General features: G+C 41.0%; 1 protein-coding gene across 1 annotated transcript in view; it reads left to right on the forward strand.

Moving 5' to 3' along the window:
* LOC134358178 (cGMP-dependent protein kinase 2) overlaps nucleotides 1-12,276 on the forward strand; it is a 71,510-nt gene that overhangs the window by 22,566 nt on the left and 36,668 nt on the right. Inside the window, exons 7-10 of the mRNA XM_063070175.1 lie at nucleotides 860-965; nucleotides 1,747-1,810; nucleotides 5,728-5,805; nucleotides 6,486-6,580. Coding sequence (XP_062926245.1) covers nucleotides 860-965; nucleotides 1,747-1,810; nucleotides 5,728-5,805; nucleotides 6,486-6,580 — 343 coding nt within the window. The remainder of the gene's footprint in view (nucleotides 1-859; nucleotides 966-1,746; nucleotides 1,811-5,727; nucleotides 5,806-6,485; nucleotides 6,581-12,276) is intronic.

Here is a 12,276-nt window from a genome sequence, read left to right on the forward strand (position 1 = left end):
CTGAGGTCCTTTGGAGTATGCAGGCCTCTCTCTCACATGTTCTACCAATCTCCTATGTGGAGGTGCACTGGGGCAATGGCATCAACATGGGTGATGCCAACAGGCTCAATAAACTGATGAGAAAGGCTGGTTCAGTTATAGGGGTCAAACTGGACACACTGGAGGCTGCGGTAGAACAAAGAACCCTACAGAAAATCCGGGCAATTCTAGACAATGTTTCTCACCCTCTGTATGCCACCTTGGCTAAACAGAGGAGCACTTTTAGTGATAGACTAAGACAACTGTTCTGTTCCAAAGAGGGTTATATGAGGTCATTTTACCCTTGGGCTGTTTGAGGTAACTTATTTTTTTATTCTTTCTTACTTCTCTTCCAAGATTTGTACAACTGTGCACGTAATGCTACTGTGACACTGTAAATTCCTTTGGGATCAATAAAGTCAATCTATCTCTCTATCTCTATCTCTATCTATATATATATATATTGTCAGTGTTACCATGAGCTTTGCCAGCAATCTTTTAACCAAGGTTAGGAAATTTAACCTCAGCCTTGGGGAAATTCGAAGGAGAGTTTTGCCTTATTTGTTGAAGACTCCTAGAATCTACATTTAATTATAATTGAATAGACCATCAAAGTCACAATCTGTTGGCCAGCTCAGCTGTGTGTTTTCAAGTCTAACATCCTTTAGACTAGTGAAGAAGTTCTTTGGTGTGTTGGTAAGAGCTTATCAGGGACATTTAGAGATATTATTTTTATAGTTATACAGTATATGTAGAAATATTCTCTAAAATGAAACCATAACACTGTGTTGGATTTTAATATGTAAATATGTTCGTTGATCAAATGCTGCACCATTTTCAGCTGTGACCGAGTCTTGGATTTGGGTTCTGGATCGTCAGGTTTTCCAGAGTATCATGATGGAAACAGCACAGGCAAGGAATAAGAAATATCTCAACTTCCTCAGCAGGTGAGAACCGAGAGCCCCTGGGGCTGCTTCAGATACCCAGACAGGTCACGTGGATGGCATTGGACCGACAACTGCCTGGACAGGATGGAGGACATCCCACTGCTAAGCACAATGCTGATGTGTCTCATCTATCCACTGAGACCACTAATATATTGGATAAATGGTACAATAGTCAAGATCAGTGCAAATGACTGAAGAAACATGATGACGATGCTGCTCAGTCAGTGTTCTCTCCATTCTTTGTAGTGAAGTGTAACACTTTGCATTTGTCTCTGTTGAGTTACAGCAGTACAGTATTCACCATTGTACCTGCCTGTCTTTATCATCTTAAAATCTATTACTATTTTGCTCATAATTCAGCTTGTTTATGCTTTTTTACCTGCAAATTTGGAAATGGAGACCCCCAGTAAAAGTCACTGATATATACAGAGGGAGAAAAACAGTAGTCCTAGCAACAAGACCCAGGGAAAAATTATTACTATTATTAAATCTTACCATCTAATAAGTAACTTGTATTATTATTCTGTTTTCCATCATGTCCCCTTTTATTCCATAAATTTCAATCTTGATGATAAATCCATTTCAATGTGCTTTGTCAAATATACAGTTAGGGTCTCTGCTTAGAGAATAGGACATGTGTTTTCTGTGCTATGCCTAAGTACAGGACTGAAGAAATTCAGAGCTTATTGTCTGTTTGATAGTGCTGGATATCAGTAAGGGTATAGAATGGACTTGTAATGAGACGGTGCAATTTCTTTAAAATATGTATTTTTTTATGCAGTGTTTCTCTACTGAAAGGCTTGCCCGAAGAGAAATTATCCAAGATTGTTGATTGTCTTGAAGTTGTGAGTACGTTATTTTTCAATCTTGAAGATCTTTTAAAAATCTATTTGAGTACATTGAGGACAGACTCCTACTGTGGAAAGTCACAATCTGAGAAATTAGTCGGTAATACTTGAGCTTAAATAGAAGGATATCACAATAACAAAGTGCAATGTATAATAAATTCCTTGTTGAAAATTAGAGACAACGGGTGAATAGGTTATCTTTGGCCACTTCAGCTGAACACTTACAAGGCACTCTGTCCTGATGCAGGATCTCAAACTGAAACATTGACTATTCCTTGACTCAACGAATTGCTTCAGCAGTTTGTGTTTTGATCCAGATCACAGCATCGGCAGTCTCTTGTGCTTCTCATTCTCAAGACGTGTTCAGTTAGTTATCTCTCTGAAGTGAAATAGACTATTCCTCCTCATTCAACACACCATTTGGTGTTCTGTTCAAGAACAGATTCTTGCACCACTGGTAATTATACCTTCTCCCCACTTACTTTTTAATGGTATGAAGACTTTCATTGGATTGTGCCTACCATATCACCATAAAGTACACAGTAGGAGCAAAATCAGGCTATTCCATTATGGCTGATTTATTATCCTTCTCAACCCCATTCTCCGGCCTTCTCCTCGTAACCTTTGACACCCCTCCCTTGAGAACCTATTAAACTTCACTTTAAATATACCCAATAACTTGGCCTCCAGAGTCATCTGTAGCAATGAATTCCACAGATTCACCCTCTTCTGGCTAAAGCAATTCCTTCTCAGCTGTGTTCTAAAGGGATGTGCTAGTACTTTGAACCTGTACCATCTGGTTCTCAGCTTTCCCACTATAAGACACTACTTCCACTCCATCTAGGCCTTCTAATATTCTATAGCAAGCATTCATCAACAACTCTTCGATTAATAACTGAACATGTTTCCTAGTCCACTGATAAAACAGGTTTATTATTGGAGAATTAAGCATTTCACCTTTCACAAAGGATTTGACTTACTTTGCTCCATATGTCTTCTAATAGGGTAGACCCAATTCGATGCTATTTAACTCTTGCAGTACCACTCTGTGTTCAAGAGCATTAGATCTGCTGAACTGTGGAGAAGCTCAAGGGACAAGGCAGATATTGGTACAGGTTTTTGTATCTGGAAAACAGAGAACCCAACCCTCACTAGGTTTATCAGCCATTTTTGAAGATCAAAGCTGGGGGCATGGCTTTTCTGTAAGTGAGATTTGCAGGTAAAGTTCAAAGTAAATTTATTATCAAAATGTCTATATGACACCACGTGCTACTCTGAGATTCACTTTACTGTAGGCATTCACAGTATAACAGAGAGATGCATACAATAGGATCAATGAAACTACACACAAAACTGACAACCAATGTGCAAAAGAAGGCAAACTGTGAGAGAGTGGTAGCTGTGTGGAATGAGCTTCCAGCAGAAGTGGTTGAGGCAGGTTCTATGTTGTCGTTTAAGGTTAAATTGGATAGATATATGGACAGGAAAGGAATGGAGGGTTATGGGCTGAGTGCAGGTCGGTGGGACTAGGATAGAGTAAGAGTTCGGCATGGACTAGAAGGGCCGAGATGGCCTGTTTCCGTGCTGTAAATGGTTATACGGTTATATGTGCAAACACAAAAAAAAATTGAGAACATGAGTTGTAGAGTCCTTGAAAGTGAGTTAATAGGTTGTGGAATCAGTTCGGTGTTGAGATGAATGCAGTTATCCATGCTGGTTTAAGGAGCCAAAGCCATTGAGAACTCCTTGGGATTAAATGTCAGGGGATGCAGACTGCAACCTTCCAAGTTGAAAATATAGATCTTCTGCACCAACCAGTTAGTACAGGGGATGAAAGTACAGCCATTCTGGAAGAGTTTCTGGTGGAAGAAGTTTTCTAATGCTACTGGAGCATTAAAAGAGCAAAGATTTAACTTACTCAATTTCCAACTCTTTTTGCTACATGCTAGTGTTCAGGTAGAAAATGGCCACCTTTTGACAACTCCGTCAAACACTATAACTTGTTGCAATTGTACTGTTCATAGCCACCAATAGGACTAGCACCCAATATGAAAGGACTTTTAATGTAAAGCAAATGACAAGTTTTTTTCATCTTGACTTAACAAAGAAAATAATGAAATAACTAAGCTTGACTTAATACAGCCCTAGTTCAAATGGTTCAGTTTAATATCAGAGAATGTATAAAATTTACAACCTGAAATTCTTACTCTTCACAAACATCTACAAAAGACCACAAAATGTGAATGACAGAAACATCAGAACCCCAATGTCCCCTCCCCATTCCCACACCTGTACACCTGCTCGTTAATGCAAATATCTAATCAGCCAATTAGTGTATAGAATAGTACAGCACAGTACAGGCCCTTCTGCCCACAATGTTGTGCCGACCCTTAAACCCTGCCTCCCATATAACCCCACCTTAAAAGCATGCAGACATGGTCAAGAGGTTCAGTGGTTGTTCAGACCAAACATTGGAATGGGGAAGAAATGTGATCTATGTGACTTTGACCATGAAATGACTGTTGGTGCCAGTTGGGGTGTTTGAGTATCTCATAAACTGCTGATCTCCTGGGATTTTTATGCACAACAGTCTCTAGAATTTATAGGAAATAATGCAAAAAAACAAAAAAAAAATCCAGTGAGCAGCAGTTCTATGGGTAAAACATCTTGTTAAGGAGGAAAAACTTGACAGTAACTCAGGTAACCCTATGTTACAAAGGTGGTGTGCAGAAAGGCAGCTCTGAATACACGACGTCAGAACCTTGAAATGGATGTGCTCAGCAGCAGAATACTATGAACATAAACTCTGTGACCACTTTATTAGGTGCAGAACATACCTAATAAAGTTGCCACTGAGTGTAAGTATCTCCACCATGAATGCCAGCAAGAGCAGTTTATACCATCTTAGGACGTACTGCAACAACTCACTAAGATGACTCCGTCTAAATCTGTGATGTTCTCCAGCTAGGAGGACAGGGCCAGCAAAAGCATGAAGGTGTCATCATTTGGAAGTTGCCCTCCAAGATACACGCCATCTTGACTTGAAAATACATCATAAACATGATAAATTCTGCAAATGCTGGAAATCCAGAGCAACACACACAAAATGCTGGAGGAACTCAACAGGTCAGGCAGCATCCATGGAAATGAATAAACAGTCGAGGTTTTGGGACAAGACCCTTCTTCAGGACATACATCACTGTTAAAGTCATAGAGCACGGCAGTAAAGGAAAAGGCCCTGCTCTTCTGCCTAATCCCATCTACTTGCGCCTGGACCATAGCCTTCCATACTCCTCTCATCTACGTACTATCCAAACTTCTTTTAAGTGTTACTATTGAATCTGCATTTACCACGTTGGCTGGCACTTCATTCCACACTTGCTCCAGCCACTGAGTGAAGAAGTTCCCTTCCGACTCTCCTTAAATAGTTCACCTTTCACCCTAAATGTATGACAAGGAGGTCTATTCTCACCCAACCTAAGGGAGAAAGGCCTGGATGCATTCACGGTCACTGGGTGTACCCATAACTCAAGGGCTGCAGCAGTTCAGGACTGCCTTCTCAAGTGCAATTAGTGATGGACAGTTAAATGCAGGTGCAATCTGTTAAACTCACACCCCTTTAATGATTAAAAATACATCAGGTGTAGTGACAGTATGTAGCCAGACTTTTCAGAATAGGCTCCTCATATAGAATCAGAAAACTACACCCCTCTGTGTCACTGTTGGATTCTAGAGCAAAGAGGAAACCTGGATGCCTGGAAAATAAACAAAGATTTTGAAGTATTTCTCTTAATTTATTACAGACTTCCAATTTATATACCGATGGCTTATTTACTTATCTGACTATGCAATCAGTGTTCTAAAATCTACTCTCTATTTCTTGTAGTAATATGCAATCTCTCCATCTCTGATAGGATTACTATGATAAGGGAGACTATATAATTCGTGAAGGAGAGCAAGGTAGCACCTTCTTCATCATTGCAAAAGGAAAGGTAAGTGTTTATTTATATTCAAAAATTTATCTCTGGAATGCAGAAACAACTCCATTGCTATGGTAGGTGGTCCAGGTAAGGTTAATACTCCTTGTGTCTTTTAGACAGGTTTATGAAGATATTTTTTGAACTGAAAAACTTGTTCATTTAAAAATTGAAATTCTAAGTGAAGTTTAGTAATGATTTCATGTTTAGCACAAGTATCTTTGTATTAGTAAATGAATCGACCAAATTGCATTATAAGCTTGATCATATAACCTGGACTGATGCATTAATGTAGGAGTGAGGGGATTCCTGCATTCCTCGATGTGCATACTTAAGCATGAGTTGCTAAAATGGCTAAACGGTCATAAGTGTCCTGGTTAGAATTCCTGCCCAGTCCAATCACTAAAATTAACAAAATGGCTTTGTTTGCTCTGTGTACCAAGTTGCTATGTGTACTAACATTACAATGATTGTTATAAGTGCTATTTTAAGTAATTTTCAAAGCCTTGCATCATTTTGCACAGTATTCTAAGAGAAGAAAGAAGCAAAAACAATAACTATGCCATGTGGTTAGACTACTAACCAGCAATGTGACAGGCTGTTCTATAACGGAAAATATTTCTGTTAAGGTGCACTTGTATCTATGCCTGTTTTAGTATTTAAGGGGTTCACATGGTTTTGTTGATCTTGAACAGGTCCGTGTGACACAGACAAGAGAGGGAGCTGAAGAACCACAAGAAATTAAGACATTAAAGGCAGGGGAATATTTTGGAGAGAAAGCTTTAATAAGGTACAGCAGTATGGAGTGTACAGAATGCTATAAATCTCACGGCTGAAATGGAAAGTAAGCAACCTACAAGATGTTTTAATTTGTACTAGTTATTCGTTATCAGGACTGAACAATCACAGAATGAAATAGTAGGTGAATAGGTCATTTGAACCACAAAATCCCCCCATCACTCAATGAACTGTGTAAGCCAAATAGTTAAGGCAATGAAGGGAGAAAAGACATTGGCTCCCGCCAGATCATTAATCAGGTTTTGAAGCTTTCGACCATCTTGCATTCTGTTCTACAAAAGAGAGCTATGATGCTATAGCTATAGTTACTTTGTCAGATGGTTAATCAAAGTATAAACCCTTCTGATACTTCCTCTACAGACTAGTCTCAAAGGGAAGGTTGTTTTAAGCTTTGTGATATCACCGTTTTTTGATTGTCCCAAAACACTTCGGCTTCTGACAGAGAAGTACCATTCCACAAAATGTCTTAGTAGAACAAAGTGAAGATTTCAGAAAAGAATTTATTACAAAAAGAAACAAATTAACTATGGTGTAATTGGTTCCTTTGTCTTTTGGTTCTCCATGGTACTCGACAATTTTCTCAGTCATTGTGGCATGCCAACACAATGCCTCCAATTCAAAATTCACAATTTCACGGACTTTAGAATCACAGAGTCATACATTACAGGAATGCATCAAAGCCAACCATTAAGCACCCACTTGCACTAACCCAATTCTAATCCCACATTATTTCCTCCACATCAACTTCCCATCAACAAGAATGATGAGTCAGCATACAGAGAGGAGGTGCAGCGGCTAATGGACTGGTGCAGAGACAACAACCTGTCTCTGAATGTGAACAAAACAAAAGAGATGGTTGTTGACTTCAGAAGAGCACGGAGCGACCACTCTCCGCTGAACATCGACGACTCCTCCGTAGAGATCGTTAAGAGCACCAAATTTCTTGGTGTTCACCTGGCGGAAAATCTCACCTGGTCCCTCAACACCAGCTCCATAGCAAAGAAAGCCCAACAGCGTCTCTACTTTCTGCGAAGGCTGAGAAAAGTCCATCTCTCACCCCCCACCCTCACCACATTCTACAGAGGTTGTATCAAGAGCATCCTGAGCAGCTGCATCACTGCCTGGTTCGGGAATTGCACCATCTCGGATTGCAAGACCCTGCAGTGGATAGTGAGGTCAGCTGAAAAGATCATCGGGGTCTCTCTTCCCGCTATTACAGACATTTACACCACACGCTGCATCCGCAAAGCAAACAGCATTATGAAGGACCCCAGGCACCCCTCATACAAACTCTTCTCCCTCCTGCCATCTGGCAAAATGTACCGAAGCATTCGGGCTCTCACAACCAGACTATGTAACAGTTTCTTCCTCCAAGCCATCAGAATTCTCAATACCCAGAGCCTGGACTGGCACCAACCTACTGCCCTCTACTGCGCCTATTGTCTTGTTTATTATTTATTATAATGCCTGCACTGTTTTGTGCACTTTATGCAGTCCTGGGTAGGTCTGCAGTCTAGTGTAGTTTTTGTGTTGTTTTACGTAGTTTAGTGTAGTTTTTGTATTGTTTCATGTAGCACCATGGTCCTGAAAAACATTGCCTCGTTTTTACTGTGTATTGTACCAGCAGTTATGGTCGAAATGACAATTAAAAAGTGACTTGACTTGACTAAGCCCTTCAACAAAGTCTACACACACGAGGAGCAAATTTGCACATTTTGTCAGACAAGTCCACACATTTGGGGATGTGGGATGAAGTCAGAGCACCCAGGGGAAGCTCACATGGTCACAGTGAGAATGTACAAACTCCATGCAGAAATCAGGGTTGAACGTAGGTAGTCAGTATGAACTTCACCACTGTGTCTGCCCCACCTCAGCAGCCAGCTAGTTCCTGATGATTAAAGCTGTCCATTGGCCTGTGTGCTGGGCTACTGGTTTTACCTCCTGAAGAAGTTTAACTGATGGCCCCAGCGGAGATCAGAATTTGAAGGATGCCAAACACATTGTTCAACCAGAGGTCCTGGAGCATCTGAGATACAAAACAAGTGTGCCAGTGCCTGGCTGCTGACTCCTGTTATTTTGTGGACTTTGATTCACAAGTCAGAAAGTGGAATAAGAACATAAGAAATAGGAGCAGGAATAGGCCATCTGGCCCATCGAGCCTGCTCCACCCTTCAATACAATGATGTCTGATCTGGCCATGGACTCATCTCCACCTACCTGCCGTTTCCCCAAAACCCTTAATTCCCCTACTGTGCAAAAATCTATCCAACCTTGTCTTAAATATATTTACCGAAGTAGCTTCCACTGCTTCATTGGGCAGAGAATTTCACAGATTCACCACCTTCTGGGAAAAGCAGTTCCTCGTCATCTGCGTCCTAATTCTACTCCCCCAAATCGTGAGGTTATATCCTCCAGTTCTAGTCTCACCTATCAGCGGAAACAACTTCCCTGCCTCTGCCTTATCTATCACTGACCCTTTTGACCTCAGACAGTTATAGTACATTCTGCCCACTCATGCACTTCCAGCCAGTTCTGTTTGTCACATCTGCCTGTAGCACAATGAGTATCCACCAAGAAACCTTTCAATGTGAGGAGAGCTTCTGCCTCCACTTACCCTTCATCCTGAATGTTCAAACTCCTACCATGCTTACCTGAATACTCAACTAGATCCAACTTTTGATGCCATCCCCAACTAATTCCTTTAATCAGCCCTCAGCTTTCTTTTCTGTTTCTCCCTCCTGGATGTCTTACTTGGTTTCTTACTGCATTAAGGTTCGGAGTTTGGACAGCTACAATGCAAATAATGCACTGACAGTATCTTGAACCAAAACTAATGGAATGGCTGAGATTAAAATTTCCCCTATTCACTGAGAATAGGTTCAGAGTTAATGGTAGGTCCTTTGTCTAGGATGTGGAAACTCTGGGAGACCTCCAGTCTCCCTGATAACTACATCTACATGAAGAGCATCAAACTAAATCTCCTTAGAGACTGTGTTAAGGAGCTGGAGTTGCAGCTCGATGACCATTGGCTAATATGGAAGAGTGAGGAGGTGATGGATAGGAGCTACAGGGAGGTAGTCACCCCCAAAGTTGCAGAAGGCAAGAATCTGGGTGACTGTCAGGAGAGGGAAAAAGAATAGGCAGCCAGTGCAGAGTAACCCTGTGGCCGTTCCCCTCAATAATAAGTATACCCTTTGCATACTGTTGGGGAGTGGGGGGGGAGAAGAGGAGTGCAGTAATGATAGAGGATTGCATAGTTAGAGTTGCAGGAGATTATCTGTACGTGAAAAAGAAATCTGGATGATATGTGGTCTCCCAGGTGCCAGGATCAGGGATGTCTTGGATTGGGTCTACGACGTTCTAATCATGGTACATATTAGTACTGATGACATAGGTCAGAAAAGGGAGGAAGTCCTGATGAGAGAATATAGAGAGTTATGTAGAAAGACGAGGAACAGGACCTTCAGGGTAAAATCTCTGAACTGCTGCCTGTGCCACATGCCAGTGAAGGTAAGAATAGAATAGGATGATCTGGCAGATGAATGCGTGGCTTAGTAATGGTGCAGGGGACAGGATTCAGAATTCTGGATCATTGGGATCTCTTCTGGGGAAGGTATGATCTGTACAAAAAGGACAGTTTACACCTGAACCCGAAAGGATGAATATCCTTGTGGGTAGGTTTACTAGAGCTGTTGGTGGGGGGGAGGTGGTTTAAACTAATTTGGCAGGGGGATGGGAAACAGAATGATAGGGCTGAGGATGGGGCAGTTGGTATATAAGTAGATGCAGTGTGTAGTGAGACTATGAGGAGGAACAGGCAGATGATAGGGCAAAATTGCAGTCAGTGGGATGAGTTGAAGTGTAACATGGAGGCATAATCACAAAGGGTGATTAATACAGGACTGAAGATGTTATATTTGAATGCACACAGTATATAGAGTAAGGGAGATGCCCTTGTGGTGCAGATTAGAGATTGGCAGATACGACGTTGTGGACATCACTGAGATGTGGATAAAAGATCATAGTTGGAAGCTTAAACATCCAAAGATACACATTGTATCGAAAGGACAGGCAGGTAAGTTGGGGTAGCTCCATTTCTAAGGTGTCACCTCCTTAGAAAGAAGTGACATAGGATTGGAAGATGTAAAAGCCTTGTGGGTAATGCAAGGGTTAAAAGGTCCTGATGGGAGTTATATACAGACCTCCAAATAGTAGCCAGGATGTGGGATACAAATTACAATGGGAGATAGAAAAAGAATGTAAAAAGGGCAATGTTAGATTGTAATGAGGGATTTCAATATGCTGGTAGATTGGGAAAATCAAGTTGGTGCTGGATCCCAAGAGAAGGATTTTGTAGACTGCCTATGATATGACTTTTTAGAGCAGCTTGTGGTTGAGCCCACTAGGGGAAAGGCAATTCTGTATTTGAATAGGGACCTGAAGGTAAAGGAACCCTTAGCAAGTAGTGATCGTAATATAATAGAATTCACCCTGAAGTTTGAGAGGGAGAAGGTAAAGTCAGATATTACAGTATTACAGTGGAGTGAAGAGAATTCCAGAGGCACGAAAGGGGAGCTGACCAAAGTTGATTAGAAGAGGATGATAGCAGAGCAGCAAAGGCTGGAGCTTCTGGGGGCAATTCAGAAGGCCCAAGATAGATTCTCCCAAGGATATGGAAATATTGTAAAGAGAGGATGAAGCAACTGGGACTGACAAGGTAAGTCAAAGACAACATAAAAGAGAGGGCATTAATATAGCAGAAATTAATGGGAAGTTAGAGAGTGGAGAAGCTTTTAAAAACCAACAGAAGGCAACTAAAAAGCCATAAGGAGAAAAAGGAAGAAATATGAAGGTAGTCAATAATATAAAAGAGGATGCCAAAAGTTTTTTTCAACGATATAATGAGTAAAAGAGAGGTGAAAGTGGATATCGGACCCCTGGAAAATGATGCTGGAGAGGTAGTAATAGGGGACAAAGAAACGCTGAACAAACTTAATAAGTACTTTGCGTCAGTCTTCACCGTGGAAGACACTAGCAGTATGACAAAATACGAGGGTGCCAGGGAATAGAAGAGAGTTCAGTTGCTGTTGCTAAGGAGAAAGTGTTTGAAAAGCTGTAAGGTCTGAAGGTAAATAAGTCACCTGGACCAGATGGACACAGCCAGGTTTCTAAAGGAGGTAGCTGAAGAGATTGTGGAGGCATTAGTAATGATTTTTAAAGAATCGGTAAATACTGGACTGGTTCTGCAGAATGGAAAATTGCATATGTCATTCCACTCTTTAGGAAGGGAGGGAGGCAGAAGAAAGGAAATCATAGGAGAGTTAGTCTTTCTTCAGTGGTTGGGAAGATGGTCCACTATTAAGGATGAGGTTTTGGGATACTTGGAGACATGTGATAACATTCATCAAAGTCAGCATAGTTTTCTTAAGAGAAAATCTTGCCTGACAAATCTGTTCGAATTCTTTGTGGATAGAACAAGCAAAATGGGCAAAGGACAGTAAGTGGATGTTGTTTGTTTGAATTTTAAGAAAGCCTTTGACAATGTGTTGCACATGCTTAACAAAATAAGAGTCCATGGTATTACCAGAAAGATACTAGCATGGATAGAAGATTAGCTAACTGGCAGAAGACCAAAGAGTGGGAATAAAGGGGGCCTTTTTTGGTTGGCTGCTAGTAACTACTATTATT

This window comes from Mobula hypostoma, chromosome 18 (genome assembly GCF_963921235.1).
Source record: "Mobula hypostoma chromosome 18, sMobHyp1.1, whole genome shotgun sequence".
Classification (NCBI taxonomy): Eukaryota; Metazoa; Chordata; class Chondrichthyes; order Myliobatiformes; family Myliobatidae; genus Mobula; species Mobula hypostoma.